A 24,397-nucleotide genomic window follows, 5' to 3' on the forward strand; every position below is an offset into this window, starting at 1 on the left:
TCCAATTTTCCACAAATTCTTTCATGAAACTCTATTCAATTTTGTGCGTTTGTCAGACCTCTGCATCGTTTTCTAGTCAAAAGTGATTTTTTTTTTTAATGTTTATTTTTGAGAGAGACAGAGTGTAAAAGGGGAGGGGCAGAGAGAGAGGGAGACACAGAGTCCAAAGCAGGCTCCAGGCTCTGAGCTGTCAGCACAGAGCCAGCTGCGGGCCTCAGACTCATGAACTGTAAGATCATGACCTGAGATGAAGTCAGACACTTCACCAACTGAGCCACCCAGGTGACCCAGAAGTGATTTTTTTTTAAGTGGAAGCAAAATAAGTTATATATATGTGTCAGTATTAAGTCCATACAACAAAACCTCTTATAAACCATGCAGGGACTGCCTCAAAAAACTCATTTGTTTTTCATTTATTTTCTTCACTAGCAGTGTGCTGCTAAAATCACGGGAATAAAAGCGTTGCTCATGTGAATTAATCCCTATCCATCTGCAACAAGGTGGGGGGAACCAAAGGGTCGGCTTCGGCATCCAAAGAAAGGCAATTATGCACGATGAGCAAAGGAGGTGGTTCAAGGCCGTACTGCCAAGAAATGACATATTCCAGTGGATGCAAACCACCCTCTTCAAATTTTGGCATCCTGTGGTATAAAAATAAAACCGGAGTTCATTGAAAAGCAAAGCTTGCCACCTGCTGCCCAATGGCATAATCGTAAAAGTTCAAACTGCATTCGCATTTTCAAATGAAATCCATTTATGAATTGATTGGTGTGGGTGTTTGCATTGTCTAGATTCATTCATTAGGTTGGTGTTTTTTAAAGAAAGAGTATCAGCCCCCAAGTTTTTAAACCAGGCACTATTTCAAACCTTTTATATAATCAACTGTAGCCAGTGTGCTTAAAACCAAAAGAAAAAAAGGGAAAAAGGAAAAAAACCCACTTTCAGACTATTATGCATGTTGTGTATATAATAAATTGAACAAACCGCATTTGCGTCTATGATAGTATCCAGACCAGGGAAGAATGCCTTTGAAAACGCGCCAGCACCGTCCTATACTTCCCTGTCATCATTCTAGAGGATGTGAAATGCTAAATCCATTTTCTGATCCATGCAGACTTTCAAATGCAAACATTAATACTTTAACGGAGTTTAAATGTGTATAAACATAATAGTTTATAACTACTATGTTTATACACATTTCAATTACACAATTTTAAGCAGCAGTCCAGCTAACCGAAAAGGAAAAACTTGCCAGCATGTCACCATTGTTTTGTCAACCCCAAACATTGAAGCTTTCAAAGATCTTAATTATTAACAGTGATGAGTGTTTTTATCGCTTAAATGTTTCTAGTATTCTTTTTCACTTGAATTGATTCTAAAAAAAATCTGAGAAGTAAAAGCATTTTTAGCCTTTTTTTTTTTTCCTTAAGAGCCAAACCTTCAAATTTTGCCTCATTTTCCAACTCTATAGATTCGTGTATCTGCGTCATCATCCCCTTGAAAACAAACTCAAGGGGCGCATGGGTGGCACAGTCAGTTGAGCATCCAACTTGATTTTGGCTCGGCACACGATCCCACAGTCATGGGATGGAGCCCTGCATCAGGCTCCATGCTGAGTGTGGAGACTGCTTGGGATTCTCTCTCTCTTTCCCTCTGCCCCTCTCCCTCACTTGTTCTCTCTACCTCTCTCTAAAAAAAAATAAATAAAATAAAAAGAAACTCAAAACACTCATAGGAAAAAGAATACCATCTGAGAGGAAGATGTCCCATCCCAAGCTGAAACAGGAGACAGAAGGTGTAGTGACTGTTCTCTCTTCTGCCCAGGAAGCTAGGCAAGTGTGCAATCCTTGGGAGCTTTATGGCAAAAGCCTCATCACATCACAGTGGTAACTCCCAATGTGAGTACCCTTTGAAATAAAGCTTTAAAGCCTTTCACCAGCAGGAACCGGTCCATATACAAAATAGCACGAGACCCTAGCTGAAGTTTCTCAGTTGTCTGGGAACTACTATAACGCAGACAATAAAAGAATAACTCATTTTCAAGACAGATGGCACCATAATATTGCACTATATTCTAGGGAGTGTTTTCTTCCCCAACACTAGAGGCAGCGTTTCCATACAAAAGGAAGCCTGTCCAGCTGCAGCCAGCTAGCTTTCAGATACTACTGTTTCTGTGAAATATCACACACACACACACACACAAAATGCTCTTTTTTTTCTTCAAAAACTCTACAGGAGCTATGAATTCAGACACTATTACTGCTCAGTGTTCCTGATCAGGCAAAAATCTCTTTCCCAGCTCTCATGTAGGTGCCCACAACTGAAATGTTTTGCGTGTGTAAGGCTTGTTAGGGTTTGGTTAGATCTTCCTGAGCACTATGCCTACAAGTCAGAATGGTGCCTGGTGCGAGGATACAGCACGCAAATCATGTGATAAATTAATTTTAGGCCTGTTAACACCAGAACTGGACTTTGAAGGAACAGGACAAATATCACTTAACACCAGTAGAAGGAATAGCCTTACATATGCTTTGTCCTAAAAAATACAGCTCTCTACTAAAAAAACCACAAAATGCAACTACTCACTCTAGAAATCAGAGAAAAGGAGGAAAGAAACAGAACAGGTACAGGCTATTTGCTGAAATTAAAGAATTATTTCCTTGAGCCACCAACACAGTTACCTGGCCCATAGTAAGCACTCAATAAATACCTGTGAGATTGAAGGTTCCAAGTCCTTTCTTTTGGTTTCTTGTCAAAGATTTCCTAGTAAACTGGATTGAAAATCCTTATGGGTTTTTTCCCCAAATTTTTATTTAAATTCCTGTTTGGTAACATACAGTGTAATATTAGTTTCAAGTGTAGAATTTAGTGATTCATCACTTCCATACGTCACCCTGTGCTCATCGCAAGTGCCCTCCTTAATGCCCATCACTTATTTCACCCATCCCCCACCCACCTCCCCCCTCTTTCTCTGGTAACCACCAATTTGTCCTCTATAGTTAAGAGTTTGTTTTTTTGGTCTCTCTTTTTTTTTCCCCTTTGTTCATTTGTTTTGTTTCTGAAAGTCTACCTATAAGTGTAAGCCAGTGGTGCTTGTCTATGACCTGACTTTTTCACTTAGCATAATAGTCCCTAGCTCCATCCACATTGTTACAAATGGCAAGATTTTGTTTTCCTTTATGGATGAGAAGTATTCTATTGTTTATATCTACCACCCCCTCTTTATCCATTCATCAGTCGATGGACATTTGGGCTCTTTCCATCCATAATTTGGCTAGTGTTGATAATGCTGCTATAAACATCAGGGTGCATGTATCCATTCAAATCAGGAACAAATCCTTGTGTTTTAATGAACATCCTAAATTAATATGAACGTAAAGGTGATATAGGAGCTTTTTTAAAAAAAAAAAACACAGCATTTCTTCACTGGGTTTGGAAAGTATTTCTGATTTTGTGAAACACAAATACTACCAGTACTATCAAACAGTCTGGGGTTGGATTGATTACTTCACAGAGCAAATCACAAAGCTTTCCTAGCAACCCCTAGGCCTCAACAGCTAGGTTAAACAACAAATGTACATGAAGTCTGAAATAAAATTGATGATTTAACATTACACAGTAAATTATGAAATTTTTGTTTCAAATTTTAATTCTTTTTTTTACATTGTTTTCAATAACTGAGAACGCAATCCAACTAGAAACCAGATAATGCAATCTAACTAGAAAGATATCCAGAACTCATCAACATGTAAGTTGTTATCACCTGTGTGTGCACACGTGCCCAAATGTCCCAGGCTCACTTGCAGCTCTCAGCAATGACATCATAAACAAGGTGGGACTCCAGTCACCTACTAGATGAGGACTACAGGTGAGTTGAGCACTCCTAGTGTAGTAGGAAAACCACACAAAGCAGATGCACAGAGATTTATACTGGAAGGGGCAAAGATAACACACAACGGCTATGGCAAAAGCCGTAAAGCCAACAAAGGTAAGGGTAGAAAAGGAGTCTGAGAACACCTGAAAAAGAAAAAAGAGACCTTGATTTTTCTACAGAGTATGATGAATGGCTACCAAATGCATTTTGAAGAGAGTTAGTTTGATCAACACAGAAGGAAATAGAATCTGCTTCTGATTATGCGTCCGTGAGCTTGAATCCAAGGACAGAGTGGAATAGAGGAAAAAGAAAGCCTTCAAAGACAGCCTCCATTTTCCACTTCTAAAGTGGGTAAGAGGACCTATCCTTTGACTCCACATTATCTAGAGGTAGAGATAAACATCAGACCATACATAACTCCTTCATCTGGATCCAAAGGAAGGATTTTCTGGACTGCCCGTCTTCATCCCCCTCTATTTTTAAAGAAAATTAGATTTCCTCCCCAGAAGTTACTGTGAGAGGTAGGTGGGTGACAAGGCCAGCTCCTTAAGGCACCTTTCTCTCATGTGTTCATCAATCACCTGGGTGCTCCTCACATTTCCACAGCACTGGCTAAGCTGGCTCCCCACAGGTAAATCTTTTCCTTCTTGAGTGGCATCACTCCATTTCTCACAGCCCCACTCAAAGACACTCTCCCCGTTTGTCAAGGCCTTCCATAATCTGGATCTACATACTCAATCTCACCTCCTACTACTCTTCCATATCCCCGAAATAAATCAATCTCCCACCTGTCCTATGGAAACGGGAGACTCGCTCCCACCCTATCTCCCATCCTGTCATCTCCTTTACTTAAAGGCCGGCCTCTCTCCTTCACAAAGTCCTCCACATTCTGGCAAGTCTTCCTTTTACTCTAGTCCCTACTGATGGCCCCCTTCCTTATACTCCGCTAGAATTTATAATAGGCACCACCTAAATCACCAGTCACTATGGTATTATCCCATATTATTAACTACCTTGCAAGCATGTTTAGCCTGATCCTCCAACTGGAATGCCTAGAACAGTCCTTGGCATGTGGCCAGTACTCAGTATTTGTTGACAGACTAAGTTAATCAACTATAGTAAGCTGAAAATTTGAATTGCAGAGATGGGGAGAACAGAGTTTCTACCCTCATTTTGCTGAACCTTAGATAAGTCAACCAGGTTAGAAATGCACTAAGAACTATTCAAGCTTAGAATGTTAAGATGGTTCAACAATACCTAATTATGTTTATGTCAACCAACAAGCCTCAGCAGAACAGAAGAATTCTGAAATACATTACCCAATGAGTTGTTGATTAGTATTCTTGTCCTCAAAGGTGAGTGGGGACTTTTTTTTTTTTTAATATTTATTTAGTTTTGAGAGAGAGAGACAAAGCATGAGTGGAGGAGGGGCAGAGAGAGAGGGAGACACAGAATCTGAATCAGGCTCCAAGCTCTGAGCTGTCAGCACAGAGCCTGATGTGGCACTCGAACCCACACACCTTGAGAGCATGACCTGAATGAAGTTGAACGCCCAACCAACTGAACCACCTAGGAGCGGGAATTTTCAAAAATTCAATTTAAGAAGTTTCTTTCAAGTTGGGGGATTAAAAAGAACCCAAATTGGTGGATAAAAAATTCAGTAGGTACTAATAACATTCTTTGTATATAAGGGCCGCCCCCAACGTTGAGAGCTCTTAAAATGTTTAACAAAGAGATCTTTACTACGAAAAGAGCTCTTACAAATAAAAAATGTATAGAAATTTCATAGAAATTCTACTGTAACAGAAATTTAAATGGGATAAAGAATGTTAATAGATTATTCATATAAAAATATGAATAACTAATAAACATTTGGAAGCTGTTCAATCTCTAAAAAGTTTTTAAAAACTGTAATTAATCTGTGAGCGATAAAATCACACTTCATAGGAATATTAAAAACCACTAATGCTTTAGAGACTATAACTCATTTATCAAAGTCTTATTTGACAGTGACCATATGTACTTTGCTCAAAATACTAAGGATCTGAAATGATCTAATACACATGTCACTAACATACTTATTCTCACTACTTTAGGGGCACCAGGGTGGCTCAGTCGGTTAAGCATCCAACTTCAGCGCAAGTCATGATCTCACAGTTTGTGAGTTTGAATCCCGAATCAGGCTCTGTGCTGACAGCCCAGGGCTTGCTTTAGGTCCTGTCTCCCTCTCTCTGCTCCTCTCCTACTCCCATGCACATATGCACGTGTGCGCACACACACACACACACACACACACACTCTCTCTCTCTCTCTCTCTCAAAAATAAACATTTAAAAAAAATCACTACCTTAAATTAACACAAAGCAACACGGCATCAAAGAAATCAATCAGGGAGACTGCCAAGTGCTTCAACCTTACAAAGTATTTCTAATACACACAATGAATCTCCCACTATTTACATTTACAGGTGACCTTTCAAGACATGAAGGCAATTAAGTTGTCAAACGCTTGCCTCATTCATGGAAATGGGTTTGGTAGGATTTTTTTTTTCTCCTTCAAAACAGCTTCTTAAAACCAGGAGATAAACAGGGGCCACAGCAACAGAAAAGGAACAGACAGAGAAAAGTTTCACGAAGGGCCTCAAAGGCCACTGGGTCTTTGTACTCCCTGAGTGAGGTAGGGGAAACAGAAAGCACTTCCTTTCAAATTCCTTTTCTCAGAGTGCAGTGCATCCTAATCGTCTCAAAATGTCTATGTCGTCTTCCTGCGGGAGTTAAGAACATCCTTCCTAGAAATATAATTAGGAAGGATTAGCTGCTGCATTAAGAGGCTTTGAACAAATTAAGGAAGAATGATGTCTCACTTTAGACTCTGTCCATCAAATCTCCAAATACCAGCACTTGGCAAAACCCCAACATCCGGCAAAGAAATAAGGCAGTGCATTTCACAAGCAGTAAAAGTGATGCCCATGTCAAGAAAGCCCCAAGATGAGAATTGTTTAAAAATAAACTCCCTGTCCATGGCAGACAGTCCAATTAATTTTTAAAGATGTGAGAACAGCATCTACATTGGTAACTAACAATAAAGAAATAACTGTCACATTTTCTCCTTGAGACAGAATACATTTTGATAAGTGAATTTTGATCATTTTGAAAATAAAAAACATTTCATCAAACAACAGTGTTTTACTTGAAAACTCGAGAAATGACTCAAGTTTTTCATCTCTCCTCTATCTTTCTTAGGTTTGGGGCTTCAAAAATACCGTGTAAGTTTTTTCATTAATTTTGATAACAGAGAGTCAGACAGACGATGACATATAAAAAACAGCAAGGAGATCATAGTATAAGAGGTCAGGTTCAAGTCACAGCTCTACTACTACCCATGTGACTCTAGGCAAGACATTCATCCCTTTAAGTGATAAAATTTTATGATCTGTGCTGGATGAAGATACTGGAAGATGGAAACAAGATCGTACCTAATACATTCTCATTCTAGTTCCCATTACACTCAGCTCTCAAAAGGGACAAATACCCAGGATTAACTCTTTACAAAGACAGTGATATTGATAAAATATTTCTTTGTGTTTTGTTGAGAGCTAACTTGGTCAAATATAGAACTCTGGAATCCTATGAACTCTAAGTGAAAAATGATTTCACGCTAAGTGAAAAATAACTCTCAATGAAAAATAATTAAACTTTGCCTGCACATCCCGGTTTGCTGTCTGAAAACTGAGCCAATCTTGCGTCAAGGTGCAAATCACTTAATATTTAATTAAATACTCATGAGTACTAACGAGTCTTCAAGCTCATAAAATGCGATTTTCAGTGTCAGTTTCAGTAATTTTCCCAAGAGACTGGCTGCCTGGGCTTTGCTGCCATATTTTTTTTCTTGCTAATGTGCCTCACATCTATCACAGGCATCCTAGGAAGTGCTAGGAGCAAGAAGACTTGGAAGTGAAAAGGTCAAGAAGAGAAGATCCAGAGAACTAGAGCCTGACCAAAGAAAAACAGCCAGAGATACACAGCAAGCGAGTCCTACTGCCGCCTGGAAGTGCCAGAGAAGGACAGGATGCCAGGGCTGACTACTGCCCCAGAATGGAGTGCATTAAGACTGAGAAAACTTTTGACTACTCTCATCAGTGACTCATTCAACTGGTCCCTTCTGATTACTTTCAGGAAACTGAGGCAGCTTAGCTGATGGGCTAGTATTTGCATTCCTGCATGGTCAGACTTTCGGATCCAGAGCAGTCATAATGTACATTTGCATTCACCAAGGAAGCACTGCACCAAGAAGAGTAAATCACACGAAATGAAATGAATGTTATGAAGGGAGCAGATGGGGAAATAGGGGTCATGAGAGCACCTTTGAGGGAGTAACAGGTGTCAGGGAATGTTTCCCAGAGGAAACTGAAATCAATAAAAGAAACAGGTGTTAACAGGGAAGAAGAGCGTGTGCAAGGGGAGGCAGTAGGTTGCAGACGGACAAAATGTGTCAGGAAGGAGCTGGACAGGGTTAAGGAGCTGCCTGGGACATGGTGACAGGTTGGTACCTGTGTATGATGACAATCAGAGGATAAGAGTCTGATGTCCCAGGAGAGGAGAACTCATCTCTATCCTCAGAGCACTGAGAAGCCACTGAAGGCTCTTATGCAGAGCAGGGCGAGATGAGATTTACGTTTTGAAAAGATCCCTCCAGTTGTGGACTGGACTTCATACTCAATAAAATCCGAAGCACCAGGGATACAAGGGACAGTCAGAGTTTTTCCACTTTCCACCCCACTCATGGGAGAACCCACCTAACTCTGGTGGGCATAGGACCATTCACCAACCCACTACTAATTTCCATCCAGTCTTCCCAGTCCCTCCTGCTATCCTGCATAAACACATCAACAGCTTGTCCAGAAATAGCAGTCCTGAAAAATGAGAGACATTTTTTCCTGGATTAGTAAATTTAGGGTTTCTTTTCTCCATAGTGTACAAGTAGACATTCTTTCCCCTTAGAAGTTCCTGCCTCTGGGAGCACAGGATTGGCTATTTCTGCCAGGACATCTCTAAGGCATTTGAGGAACAGATAAAAGAATAAAAAATACACTCGACATTGAGAACCATAGTGAAAACATACAAACTCTAAGCATGTTTACAAGTTAACTTTGTGTTTTATTTCCTTAAGCATATTTTGCATAATATGAGCTGTACTGTCTCCTCCCTCACGTAGGACTCACATCTTCTAAGTTATTTATTCTGATCCCAGGCAACTCTGGGGCAGAGGGCCACTATAAAAATTTAGTCTTAAAATTAAGTCTACACTTGCTTGAACATAAACTAAATGTTAAGCCAAGGAAAACAAGGAAAGAGGATTTAGTGCAACCCTAGGGGCACCTTGGAAGGATTCAAGGGCGGTATCCATGGAATGCCAAACATATCCAAATGCAAAGAGGAATTTTTCCTATAATCTACACAACACCCAAAGTCAGGCTCTAAAAAGTATTCTTGGGTTTGGAATGAACCATGCAGGCCAGGGCTCAAGTACATGGCCCCATGCGTCCACCACGTTGCGTTCTATCCCAACTGCTTATCAGTGGATTCATGTGTGTTTCCATTCCAGTTCCATCACCAGTTTGCAGGAGGTCCTCTGACAACTAATTCATTTCCGGGGCACAAATTTATTTCAACAGAGAATAGTCATACAGGAAATACATTATCAGGCTCAAGAACCCCAATCTAACTATTGAAGGAAGAGACATTTCTAGCCCTCTCCCCACTCCAAGTCTGCCCACCCCTTCCCAACTCCCCCCAGGAGAACTGCAATCAGAGCCCCAAGGCCACTTTGTCTAGTGGTTGGGGCCGTTGGATGTCAAAAAATACTTGTTTATGAGTGGTGTTGACTTTTCAATCCCTAGCTCCATGAGACTAAGGGCATAAAGACAGCCAGGGCCCCTCCTACTGCCTGGCCATCTCTAGGCTCTTGGTTTTCCCCTCTTCCAGCCACCACAAGTGCTTGAGGGTGCTGGTCCCAAGATTGCAAAGAACAGTGGGGGCACATTTAGACCTTCAATCTACGTGAAGCGCTTAAATCTAACTTTTATCAGAGTTATAAGGACTGGCTATACTATTAATTGAAGGGTACTCTGACGATTATTTACTATCCCTTGCGATTATAGCTCACTCTTGAGTATCAGAAAAGATCAGCAAAACAAGATTGGGTACTTGATAAAATGCTCTAATAGCCAGAATAATGGCCCCTCGAAGACATCCACATCCAGAACCTATGAATATGTTAGGTTGCCAGGCAAAGGGAAATTAAAGTTGCAGATGAAATTAAGGTTGCTCATCAGCTGACCTTGAGATGGGGAAAGTACCCTGAATTATCCAGATGTGCCCAATTACAAGTGTCCTTAAAAGTGGAAGAGAGGGGCACCTGGGTGGCTCAGTTGGTTGAGCATCCGACTTCAGCTCAGGTCATGATCTCACAGCCCACATCACGCTGGGCTCTGTGCTGACAGCTCAGAGCGTGAAGCCTGCTTCAGATTCTGCGTCTCCTCTCTCTGCCCCCTCTCTGCCCCTCCCCTGCTCATACTCTGTCTCTCTCTCTCTCAAAAATAAATAAACATGAAAAAAAAAATTTAAGTGGAAGAGAAAAGAAGAGGAAGAAGAGAACTGGCATTGAATAAACACTCAGTAAATATTAGCTACTATTATAATTATTACACAACACCAAAACAGCAGCCTAATTGCTAGCAATTAAATGGGGAGCAAACTCTAGCCCAGCAGCTGCCCTTTTTAAGTGCACACTTTGAGTTTCCAATTCCTGATGTTATCTTTCACCAGAACTTAAGCCCAGTCAGCTCTATCTCAAAACTCTTGGTCAAGCCTTCCCCGTGGTACTCTGCAGGGTACACACACGGAAACACACAAGTGAGCTCCCCTACCCTCCCCTACCTCCCCCACCCCCATCCAGCGTACTCTTCCTGCCAAGTCCCACTCAGGAGAAAAGGTTCCTTGCTCCCGGCTCCTCAAACACCACCTCACCCCACTATCTTCCCTACGTGCATGTTTTTTTTAAAGCAACAGAACAGCACTGACCAACAAATACTAGTATGATCAAACTTTGCACAATGGATTATGAAGTCCCTCTCAAACCTTGACATTGCCATGTCCAATTGGGCTTGGTTTTCTGATGAATTCGCAAAGGTCTTCTTCTGGAATTCCCACACATGCCTACCTACAGCATTTTTCCTAAGAACCAAAAACTAGAAAAATTCCAAACATCCATCAAGAGCGGAACAAATAATAAATTGTGGTATACTCGTATGATGAAATGATCTTTGGCAACGTAAATGTGAACAACAGTCACACACAACCACATACGTCAACCTCAGACATAACAATGAGTGAAAAAATACACGTTATGGGATTCATTTATACATACATTGTTGAGAAACTGACTTCTGGTGTAAGAAGTCAAGACAGCAGCTTGGGAAGGAGGAAGAGGTCCGATCTGGAAACAAGGGGTCTTTGTCGTGCTGTCAGTGTTCCACTCTTTGACGTGTACGGTCCATGCAGGAGTGTGTTATCACTTCGGGATCATCATGAGGCTGTGTGCACTTTAGTATACTCTTCGGTATGTAATTTTAATTGCACTTCAATTGTTTTTAAAAGTTTAAAGTATGCATATAAAATGATAAAAATCAGTCACTAGTTCCAATTGTGAGTTCTCACCCATCCCTAAAGTGTCATAAAGTGAACACTAAAATCCTTGGACTGAGTTCCTTTTCTTCAATTTTCTGCCACTTTGCCTTTTTTTTCCACATCATCAAGTAGCATCAAAACCTTCATCGTATAGACATGTTAGGTCAATCAGACACAACAGGAATACGAAGTATTCTGCAAAACTGTGCAGGGCTTTACAAAGGCAGACAGTATATTCCAAGAGAAAAAGGTAACTTCTTGCAACATAAGTAGGTATTCATGAAAGAATACTCAGACAAGGATTTAGGCTTTTTTCTCTAGAAAAACCTCAAAAAATGTATTAAACATTTATCGTAGCCCTTCTGTGTACCTATGTCAATAAAGAGACAAAAGACTGTGAAGTAAGTGTTGTAACAATGGGGAGCGGAGGAAGCATAGAAAGAACCCCGTAGGAAGATCAGCGGTGGGGGGGCAGGGGGGTGGGGGTGGGGGTCAATACTGCAAGGTCCCCCCTCTACTCTGAGAGATCCAAACTGAGAGATCCTTTGGGGAAAATGCCCATTCGAGTCCTGATCACTTCCTTGCTTTTTAAATAAGTTCAACAAAGATCCCAATCTCAACTATCATGTACAAAAAGCCTGAAACTTCTCCCAAGTTTTAACTACTGGTGTAGTTTTTATAATGAGTTGGGGTTTTTCCCACCTATTGGGATAGTATGAGAAAGTCCAAATAAAGGGAATGAGCTTACATTTTATTGTTGCTGTTGCTGTTAATTAGGAGAGAATATTACACCAAGCTTCCCACCCCTGTAGATATCACAGCATATAGTTTGTGGGGTTTTTTTAAAGACTCACAACCACAGCGCCCGGAAGCTAAGAGCGGGGCAGAGATAAAGGACAGGGGAGCACCCTCTCCTCCACAGCATAAACATCACTCAACACTGCTTCCTATCAACCAACCCATAGTAAATGCAGAGCATTCAGTTCTCAAGAACTTTGAAAATGGACCCCATCATCCCAATGTGGATTCTAAAGAGTCTTGCCTATATTTAGAAAATATCTGGCATACTATGAGCTCACTTGATAAATATAGAATGCATGTGAATTACTCCTGTCTTTTAAAAGAACATTTGCTCACTTGCTTCTTTTCTCTTCACCGCATCCCTGGGACGAAGAGAATGAAGGAGAGGGATAAGTCGGTGCCATCACATAAATGCAGTCCCCTCACCTGGTCTGAGACAGGACAAAACTTATTTTTCCAGAGAAACTAAGCACCATCCTTTCTAACATCAGGACACCATAAGATGATGAAAAGAGCCATCACCAGGGAAGACAAAAGACAGGACACATGTGAGCTCCCTAGATAGATTTGACATCCATATCCTGAGTAAAACCAGACTTCCTTCTCAAGCTCAAAGACAAGGGACTGGGGTCCAGTGTCTCTGGCAAAAGCGCTTCCTCCTTATACCACACAGATAACAGCTCCCCATTTGGCAAAGCAGTGGTCATTTGTACCAACATTCTCTAGTGACCAAAAGACATTAAGAGCTCAAGAATGCCTCTCATGACCTCCACCTTGTGGTTCCATGGTCAGTGCCTATAGCATCCATCATGACGAACAAGGATAAAGACAGACCTTTCACACAAGTCAAAACAGTCTCAGTGAGCAGCACTAGGGGCTGACGACAAACTTTTATGGGCAACTTCAATATATGTGTGAATGATGACACTGACAGGTGGTGAGAAAGCTCTGGAAAGCTGAACCATTTTTGAATTTTGCTCCTTAGTGGAGTCTCCCAGCTAGGAGTTATAAGCATTAACACCTTTTTGCATATAGGACTAAAGACAGACAGTGGAGATACATCTGCGACCTAACAGTGGCAATTCTTCCACAAATACACGTACAGCTGCATGTGAGTAACATCTACAGGATGCAATTTGAGAGTAACCTGAAGGGTTAATACAGACCTTCTAGACTCCATTATTATCAAGTAAAAGTTCAAAGCATCAGAAGTGACTGCCAAGATCTGTATACAAGATAAGGCATCACGTGGTGTTCTTGTTAGCTCATGGAGAATCTGTGATGCGACCCACAAAACTGGAAAAAGGAACACCTCAGTAATAAACCTTCCATGAAAAGCATGAATGAAACTACCAACTACAGCGATGAGTACTGCCAGAATGCCCCAGCCAGGTCTTTTCAAACCAGTACCTGACCAAGTGCCCAGCTGTTAGCCACTGACACCCACTAATGGGGTACAGAGGATAATCCTGGCAATTCATCCACAAAGCTGTGTCAGAAAGACCCCCATGCCCCTCCTTTCTCCCACAGTCCCAAGTCTGGATCACACCTCATTCTCTCTACCTTTGCCTCCCACATTCCATGAGGTGCCAAGGCTTTTAATTTATAGTCACTCCTGAGTTCACTTCCTTCCTCTACATTACCAGCACTGCTACACCTGTTACAGAGTCATCTAATTACCTCTAAGTCTAACCCACTGCAGATACTACAGCCAGATGAATCTTCATTCCAAGGCAGGAAAACACCACAGCATTCCTCCCACTTGAAATTTTATTTTGGTTTGTTGTTGTTGTTCTTGTAGTTACTCTTCCTTACAGAAAATATCAAAAATAGAGTTCTGGGGGTGCCTGGGTGGCTCAGTTGGTTAAGCATCCGACTCTTTCTTGATTTCAGCTCAGGTCATGATCTCATGGTTTGTGAGATCGAGCCCTGCATTGGGATTCTCTCTCTGCCCCTCCACTGTGCAAGTACTCGCACTCTCTCAAAATAAATAAACTAAAAATAAAACAAAATAGAGTTCTGTACCTCCATGTACCCATCATCCAGCTTCAGTAATTATCCCCTCAGAGCCAATCTTGTTACCTCTGTACCTCAACTCGCTGAATAATTTCAAAGCTCATACATCAAACAATTTCATCTGCAAATACTTTAATATCATTCTCCTTACATAACTAGAAGTCCTTCACCACAGCCCCCCAAAATCAACAATCATTTCTTGTATCATTAAATTTCCAATGTCTAGATTTTCATGATTCTCCTATACATCATCATCTTTTACTTTTATTTACAGTTTGTTTGAATCAGGATAGACACAGTCCAAACATTGTGATTAGTCAGTTCCTTAAAAGCCTCTTCTAAACTATAGTTTCCCTCTCTATTCCTTTTTTTTTTTTTTTTCTATCTTGCTTTGTTGTCTCTTTTTGGAATGGTTTTGTGGAAATCTTAAGTGTTTACCTTGGTTTTTAACCAATCCTTACAACCTTTTATTACCACTAGTCTGCATCTATATTAAGTTCCAATCAAATCGTATCCTAAATGTGGTCTTTTTAAAATATGTCTAAAAACTCTTTGATATTCACACCTTCAAACAGAGCAGCTTAATTTCATTCCCTTTGAAAGCGTGCATTTGACTTAGTGACTCACTTCTAGTGAGTAGAATAAGGTGGAAGTAAACATGTGTATCTTTAAGACTGACAACCACAAAGGCACTGTGGCATTCTCCTTGCTCTCTCCAGTGTGGGATCACTGGCTCCAGGAGAAGCCAGTAGCCGGCCATGTTATGAGAACTCTCAGGCAGTTCTGCAGAGAGATCCATGAGTAATCTCTTTCCAGGAGGGAAGCCTCCTGCCAATAGCCACGGACTTGAGTGAACTTGGCAGTGGGTTCTCCAGCCCTAGTGGAGTGGCCCCTGCTGACTGCAACCTCATGAGAGATGCTGAGGCACATCTCCCAGCTAAGCACCTCCTAGGTTCCCCACCTGCAGAGAATGTCAGACAATAAATGTTTGTTTCAGGCTGCTGAGTTTTGGGTGATCTGTTACACAGCAGTAGGTAACCAATATGCCATGCTTTCTTTTTTTTTTTTAATGTTTATTTTCTAATGTGAATTTATTTTTTAAAAAGAGACAGAGCACAAGTGTGGGAGGGGCAGAGAGAGAGGGAGACAGAGACTCTGACACGGGCTCCAGGCTCTGAGCTTTCAGCACAGAGCCCGAAGCGGGGCTCAAACTCACAAACCATGAGACCATGACCTGAGCCAAAGTCAGACACTTAACCGACGGAGCCACCCAGGCGCCCCACTAATATGCCATATTTTCTGATGTCACATCATTGCCATTCCTGGAAATGCCCTTCCCATCCAGTTCTTTGTGTCCAAATTTAACCATCTTTTCAAGCTCGCCATCTCCAGAGCCATCCCTGGAACCTCCACTTCCCCAACACTCCAAAATCTGGAAACAATTGCTCCTTCCTTTGATTTCCTCAAGAGCTCTGTATCTGGTTCTAAATCAAGCTATCTAAAACTAACCTGGCCAAAGGTAAAACCAATTCAACTACTACTCACGTACCTAAAATGTGTAGTTTTAACATCACAGTCTTCCTAAATTAACTGTTGCTTCAAACGTGCCAGGCACGCACTCGTCTTCACGGTTCATGCTCTCACATCCTTCAAGCCTTTGCTTACATGTGACCTTCCCAGTTGGGTCCTCCCTGACAGCCTATTAAAACCACCAGAGATCTCATGCCTTCCCACCCTGCACCCACCCAGCACTCTCCATCCATTCCCGCAGGTTTACTTTCTCCTACAGCACTTCTCACAGTGTTCTCATCGTGCCACTTCCACCTGTCTCCCACTTTGCAGGCTGTAAGCTCCAGGGAGGCTGGCATTTTGTGTATTCATTCAGTGCTCCAGCCTGAGGCCCTAGACAGTGCGTGCCCGGGACACGGAGTGTGCTCCACAACACCTTGCTGGATAAGAGATCAATATGGCTTCATACACCACATAAGAGATGTAATGCTCAATACACAATTTGAGGGGCACCTGGGGGGCTCCAGCAGCTGAGCCTCCAACACTTGGTCTCGGCTCAGGTCATGATCGCGGTTTGTGAGATCAAGCCCCGCGTCGGGCTCTGTGCTGACAGTATGGAACTTCTTTGGGATTCTCTCTCTCCTTCTCTCTCTGCTCCTCCCCTGTTCTCTCTCTCTCAAAATAAATAAAAAACATTTAAAAAAATAAACATTTTGATATCTTAGGTATCTTTGTGTCTACAAGCACTTTAAGGAAGCTTAACCAATCTCCTTCTTCAATAGATAAAAACAAAGCAAAACAAAACCTTGAAACTCAATCTCCTTCTTCGATAGATAAAAACAAAACAAAACCTTGAAACATCCCAAAGCAGTCAATCTTAAAAAAAGATGACTTAAGAATTATTACATTTCTTAAAAGTAGCCAAAATAGTCCTATCATGTATGTTCCTTGGCAGTTTGATTAAGTAGGATTTCAGGTGATTATAGATCATTACCTAAATTCACCTGTGGGCCAACTGCACCCCTCCTGCCTTTGTGTCCCTCACATGTTACAGCTCATCTATCATCTCAAAACCTCCTTAAATGCAGAAGTGGATCTTTTACATCTTCATACTCCAGATAACAGGGCAACCTATAAGCACTCATTAAGAAAGTATCAAGATCGGGATGCCTGAATGGCTCAGTCCATCAAGCATCGGACTCTTGATTTCAGCTCACAGCTGTGAGAACAAGCCCCAGGTCGGACTCCATGCTGAGCGTGAAGCTTGCTTAAGACTCTCTCTCTCCCTCTGCCCCTCTCCCCCACTCGCCTTCTCTACAATAAAAAATAAAATAAAATAATCATTTAAGAAATGGTCAGAATTGTTAGCACCTTGGGCCACCCCTTCTCCTTACCCAAAAGCACATCACAGGCACACCCACACACACATGCCCTGTAACAATGCCATGGCGAAAACTATCTTCATTCAGAAGATGAAGCCTCTGAAGCAAATGTATCCACGGACTTATTTTTCCAAAGCAATGTTAGAACTGAAACCTTAGCCACCTCTTTGACTCACAACATTCTTGTCTAAATTATACTGCTGCTACCAAAAAAAGAAAAAAAAAGTTGAATCATTTATCTGACTTCTGACATATGGTTCCTACTAACAAGCCATACACACACACACACACACACACACACACACACACACACCACAGAGGGTCAAATTCTAACAGTAGATGGTGATATTCAAGATGAAGGATGTCGCTTGTAAATTACTTCACAGTTTATGTAAGTAATAACGCTAGAAAAAAATCGTTGCAATGCACAGTAACCTGACTCTTGATTGCCAAGGCAAAGTTCAACACAGAATTGCTCTTTGTTTTTAAGATCCAGAACAATGCTGGAAAAGAGATGTCTAGCTATGATGTAATCAAAGCTTTGTGTCATTTCAAGGATACACAGTTACATTCATGTTCTGGCACAAAAAAGCACCACTATATTTTAGAGAAAGGGTCAGCAAACTGCAGAGCTCAAGGGCCAAAGGTGGCCCATCGCCTGTTTTAGTACAACCGACAAGCTACGAATTTTTATATTTTTACATTTTTTAATGGTTGGGGGAGAAACCAAAAGAAGAAGAAGAAGTCACATGGGTGACGTGTGAAATTTATACGAAATTCAAATTTCAGGGTCCGTCAATAAAATTTTACTGGATCAGTCACACTCATTCATTTATGCATCATCTATGGCTGCTTTTGTGCTACAACGGCACAAGTGAGAAGCTGCAACAGAAACCCTATGTCCCACAAAGCTGAAAATACTTATTACCTGGCCCTTTACAGAAAAAGTTACCACCCTTCAGGGCATGGAAGCTGAATCCTGACCGCCTCTATTTAAAGCCTAACGTTTGTTAATATTACTCACTTATTAACTGTGTTGTGTGACCTTGACCAAATTACTTAACCACTCTGCCAAAAACCTCAGTTTCCATAGCTGTAAAATGAGGTCAATAACAGCACCCACCTTACGGGGTCACTGCGAGTTGTGAATTAATAATACATGCAAAGCACCTGAAACAGTCCTGGGCACAGAGTGAGCCACTGTTGAACACCGGCTGGAACCATCATCCCTTCTTGCTCCGGAACGTGTTTTCCAAACACGTGCCACCAAGGTGCTTAGACTTCAAACTAGCCCCACAAACCTACTCACCAAGGTAGAAGTGAAGAATGAGACAACAAGAAAGGAAAGAAAAAGCAGAATGAAGAGGGGGGAGCAGGGGATAAGAAGTGAAAGGAAAAAGCAGGCAGACCCCACTCAGCAGGGACAGTAGGTGGCCTACTCGAAGGGGAAGTATAAATTAGGATAATTTCATCTACACTAGCAGATTAAATAACTTCTGTGGGCTGACTGGATACTAATCACCATGTGGAAGCTGTCTCTAGGGGGGAAAAGTATTCACAATTCCCAGCAAGTGACTTACAAATGAACCGCTGGGTCAAGCCCATTTCCAAGTGGAGAACTTCCTGTATTTTACATTCCTAGACAAATGACAAGTGAGAGTTGTGGCACACTCTGCATCTTGTGATCCATGTCTAGTAGCTATTTAAAAGGAAACCATGTGTGTAAGGACCCTGTGCAGCCCAGGAGCCCCTCCTCGGGCCCCTCGGAGGAGGCCAGGGGTAAGCAGTCTTAGCCAGGAGTCCTCATTGTGTTCAGAATGGCACTTACTTCCAAACGCTAAGAAAAAACCCTGTTCCCATAAATAGAACACGAGCTCATTCACCAAAAATGGACGTGCGTGGCAACTGGGAGGTAAACATGGTGTTAATAGAAGAGACACTTAACCTGCTACCGAGGTTGGGAAACGCTCTTTCCCAGGGCTCTCATCTGGAATATCTTCTCTACGCAAAGCTGAGTTCCTGCTGTTTCCATGTATCTTTACAAATTGCACTGTTTCCTTTCTTCAATTATTATTTCAAAACCCTAGACACTTCCCCCACCCCCAAAAGAATTGTTGTAACACTCACAACTGCACCAGAAACAACTCTCTTTATTCTTCCAGTCCAACCTTGATCCCTCTAACCCTCACTACTGCTTTGGTTCATGCTTACAGTCAATCTTCCCTGCAGAGGCTAAACACACATACCAAATATGTTCAAAAGATGTGATGGAGAAGCATGACATGTAAAACCTTAAAGAAAGAAGAGACATTATTACCCAAGGGATTTCTACCAATTGTGCAGGAAGGGCAGAGTGATTGAAAGCAATCACCCAGGACAGCAATTAAGATGCTCCTGAGTAGAGGCAAGGTGAAAACACTCACTGAGAATGAATCTGCTGGGACAGTCCTACGGAAGGCTTCGGCTTGAGGGTCAAGGTCATCTGGGCCACAGGACTGACTCTTGGAAGAGTGTCTGCCTTCTTAGACGAAGTGTGCTTTGCTGCTTGCTCAGGAGGGACCCAGGAGGAAGCAGCCGCAAGACTCTGCCCTCCAAAGCCTGGGGATGAGGTGTCCTGGGCAGCTGCTGTCTCACAGGCTTTGCCCTTGGTCCCCGGTTTACACACACAGAGTTGAGGCCGGAGACACATCCCTCCATTCTGGCATGGTGGAACACAGCTTGCTGCAGGGAGACAACAGAAGACACAACTCTGAAGAAAAGCATTGGAGACTTAACAAGTCCTTCCAAGGGCTTTTAACATCAGCACCAGAATGCTCTCCAATAAAATAAAACCTTACTTAAAGACATGATGACAAGGACAACAATGATGACGATGATAGCTAATATTTATTAATGGCTTCCCAGGTGCCAGGCGGTTCTAATACGTATCGACAAATTGAACGCCACCCCCCTCCCCAGCAACCGCGGTAAGGAGAGGTTTTATTTTGCCTGTTTTACTGATGAGGAAATAGACACAAGGGTTATGTAATTTGCCAAAGGTCACACAACTATGAGTAAATAGAAGAGCTGGGACTTGAATCCAAGTGAACTGGCTCCAACATCATCTTTCTTTTGTTTTTGCTTTTGTGTGTGTGTTTTTCAATGTCATCATTCTTAACCACTTCATTAGAGCTGCCTCTCAGAAATGCACCAGAAATGCATCAGCAATGGAAAACTTAAGAAAATGCTTTGCCTTTCTTTTTAAATTGTGCTCGGTGGCTTAAGTTTAAATTTCAGGTACCCAAATAAGATGTGATAAGCCCAAGTCCAATCCCCAACCCCAAAAAAGTGCTACAAATTTCATCTTGCATAAGCTATCGGAGCCTGGAGTGACTGACTCAGAAATGCAGACTAACTCACTTTTTTGTTTTTACATGACAGAAGGATACAGAGGTTGAAAATCATCCAGATACACTTTTATACTTCTGTTTTCAAAAAGCCAGTACCCTGTACACCATTCCTAATCTTACAGTGAAAGGCAACCAAGAAGAAGCAAGCCCTTTATCTCCTATTTGCTAGGATGCACGTACTCGGAATCACAAGACTTGTGGCCAGAGTTTCAAAGTTAGCGGGGCTACGGGTCATGGGTAAGTGGGTTTCATCACAGGCAAGGTCCCAGAGAAGTTGAGATGTTATCAACTTAAATTTCATTAGGTTAATGTTATATAGGCTGATGGACAGGATTCCTTCAGTTTATGTGTCCAAATGCACTCATTTACACCAACTGATTTTGTTATCAGTCCACTTTTGACTTAAACTAAACCCTTGGTCCTCAAGCAGATCATACTACTACAACACCCATAAAATGAAATGCCAGATTCAGTCCATAAACATTTACAAAATAGATGAGGGATATGAACAAGAGGAAGCTTAACTATGGATGAGCCAAATAACCAAGACCTAAAAGCCCTTTAACCTCCTGATTTTCTATAAAAGAGAGAAGCAGCTTTCCCATCTTCCTACAATATGATTCCGATTAGTTATAGAAAATAATGGTAAGAAATGACTGTCAAGTGTCAGAATAGGCTGACAAATTTTCCAAAAGTGGGAAGGGATTCTTAAAAAGCAAAGAAAAATGCAACCAGCTCCCTACGTGACCTTAGCTTGTTATTTAACCTTAACCTCTGTACCTATACATGTTTGGGGGCAGGAGGGCAGTAACTGCTTGTTCTAAAACGGTCCCCAAGAGCTCTTCCCAAATTAGGCTTCTAGAATTCTAAGTCCAAAACTATGCACTTCCAGGGTTCAGGATTCTAATTTATCAGCATTTTCCGGGCCAACCAATGATCATTGGGTCCCTACTCGGCCATGGTTATTTATGGAATGTCACAGAAATGGAAATGGGCTCCACCGAGAGAGAACAGAAGTGGCCACGAGGGAGGACAGGACGGGGCTTTCAGAGCTGAGCCTCTGCCAAAGATCACCCCCCCAGGCACTTTCATGTATACATTCTCTTCATGCTTTCAATTAGAAACATGTTTCATTTTAACATCTGAGAATGATTTCCGCTTCTTCTCCCTCCCAAGGTGTGCTGCAAATGTCCCCTCATCTACCAGGAAGGCTGCACAGAGCAGCGTACGAAAGTTGGTACCCAGATGGGGGCCAATCATGAAATTTTCCAAAATACCACTGAGGATATACAACCAGAACCTGTCTTTAGGAGGACAAAGAGGGATTCGAAGCATCAAAGGGTAGAGATATTTTAACTCTACAAATTTGGTAGCATGTGAGAGGCAGGGACCTTAAACTTATAAAAACTTTCTACCATAAGAGAAAGAACATGTTATAGAGTAGTGTGACTATATATGATACCACCCTTCTGCAGTAAATGTTGAGAGAACAATAACACGGGGGCACCTGGGTAGCTCAGTCGGTTAAGCATACGACTTTGGCTCAGGTCATGATCTCACGGTTCCTGAGTTCGAGCCCTGGTGGAGCTCTGTGCTGACAGCCTGGAGCCTGCTTCGGATTCTGTGTCTCCCTCCTTTTCTGCCTCTTTCCCACCTGTGGTCTCTATCCGTCTGTCTCTCTCTCAAAAATGAATAACATTAAAAAAAAAAAAGAATTAAAAACAAAAAAGAATAAGGAGAATGACAATTTTCCCTTCCACCTAACCCCCCATAGGCTCTGACAGCAGCTTCCTGGAGCATGCAGACAGGAGGGGCTGGCTGGACCTGGGTCAGGGAAGGGAGGGGTGGGACAGAGTCCCTCAATGCCAAGGTAAGCCCCTCACCTGCCATGAAAAGAAAAGCAAACCTCACGTCCTGCAACCACATTTTATCAAGCCGTTTCTCCTAGGAAACTGGGACTCCATGTCGTTGTGGTTCTTGTGTGGCACTTGCTAAAGTGTGGTGCTTGGACCAGTGGCGGCAGCCGCCAGAAGCGCTTCAGAAGGGCACAATCTTCCATTGCCCCAGGTCTGTTAAATCCCAGACTGGAGTTCAGCAAACTGACCACCCTCTAGAGGAGTCAGATGCACACCCAGCTCTGAAAACCGCGGACATACGATGTTTGGAAACGGGCACTCTTCCACCAGCAAGTGTTTTGAGAATTTTTCTTAAACTCATTTTTTCTAAGTCCAGTATAATTAACATACAGTGTTATGTTAGTTTCAGGTGTACAACATCGTGATTCAACAATTCCACAAATTAGGATTTACATTTTTATAACTGCAAATTTGGTGTTTTCACCCCTACAATTGCATTTATTTTATTGAATTCTTGCTGTGATAAATGTGCTTGTTTTATGTTGCTGCCCTTTTATTTTTAATGCATAAAAAAAAAAACTTCCCATGTGACCAAATTCTCAAGATTATTATGGGTCCCTTCCAAAAGTTTATATATTGTCATCATCTACTTCATGGCCAATGCAAAAATTTGTAAGCACTTATGAGAAAACTGTTATTCTAACCGAGGCAATGAACTATGTGGAAAATTATAAATAAATGTTACAGAAGTATTTTAAAACCACTTTTTCCACCAGTCGATTCTGCATTTGCCCAGCCACAAGTAGTTCAACACAATAAGTAAACACTACATCAAGATATTATCAGTGGGGTGGGCAGTGGTTCTCAGGCTTTGCCACACATTAGAATCACTTGGGGAGCTTTTAAAACTCTCAAAACCCAGGGCTGACACCAGCCTCTGAATCAGAATCTCTGGGGGAGGGGATCAAACATCAGTTTAGGTTGCTTTTGTTTTTGTTGTTGTTGTTGTTTTTCTTAAACTCTCCAGGTGATTGCAACATGCAGCCAAACTTGAACAAAATCCTAATCCAGACTTGCTGACAGACTGGGTTTCATAAAATGCAGCTCTTTGGATTTTTTTTTCTCCTTTGTTCAAAAACTTTCAACCCAAGTTAGCTGCCCGTGAGATACATTAAAGACCCCCTGCACCTGGCCCAAGCCCCCCTTCCACCCTCACTGCCCCCTGCCCATCCCTACAGAAGCCCACCACTCCCCACCTCTGCACATGGTGCCCTGTCCCGAAACATGTCTCCCAAGCTCGTGCTCATGTGAAACCACCTCCTTCTCCATGAAGTCCTTCTCAAATGCCCACCGGCCCCACTGTGATCTGTTGGACACCTGAACTCCTGTCCCCTTTTATCTTTCACATCACAGTCCCTATACTCTGCCACATGTCATTAATGATCTCAACAAGTTCTCTTATGTCCCGAATGAAATTATAAACTCAGGTCCATTAATTGGCTTACGTAGAATTTCCAGTACCCTAGGATGGGAGCTTTAACCTCATCTTGGTCCACTAACTGGTGTGAAAGCAGAGCCACACCTTTCCAAAGGATGCTGGGAGTTGACGACATCTGAAAAGGGAATACAATCAGTGGGCTCCTAATCCGCTCCATGATGACGTCTAAACCTCCAGGCTTCATTTGCAAGTTGCATCTTCAATCAAATCTCCAATCCTCCAAAGATGTTTTTAAACACAAATTAATATTAAAATATACTCTGCTAATGTAGAAGATCTGTAGTGGCATTAAACAATCTGCAGTTAAAGAAACCATCTCAGAAGCCCAGATCCGATGTATTCTAGAAGAAGTTTGAAGGGATAGGACACTCTGAATCAAGCTGG

At 42.0% G+C, this 24,397-nt stretch overlaps 1 protein-coding gene across 7 annotated transcripts in view; it reads right to left on the bottom strand.

Annotated features, from left to right (window-relative positions):
• The window catches only part of LTBP1 (latent transforming growth factor beta binding protein 1), a 398,718-nt gene that overhangs the window by 333,397 nt on the left and 40,924 nt on the right, over positions 1–24,397 (bottom strand). For all 7 annotated transcript variants that reach the window (XM_042982189.1, XM_042982190.1, XM_042982188.1 and 4 more), the window contains one exon: positions 19,694–19,991. In XM_042982189.1, coding sequence (XP_042838123.1) covers positions 19,694–19,991 — 298 coding nt within the window. The remainder of the gene's footprint in view (positions 1–19,693; positions 19,992–24,397) is intronic.

This window comes from Panthera tigris, chromosome A3 (assembly GCF_018350195.1).
Source record: "Panthera tigris isolate Pti1 chromosome A3, P.tigris_Pti1_mat1.1, whole genome shotgun sequence".
Taxonomy (NCBI): Eukaryota; Metazoa; Chordata; class Mammalia; order Carnivora; family Felidae; genus Panthera; species Panthera tigris.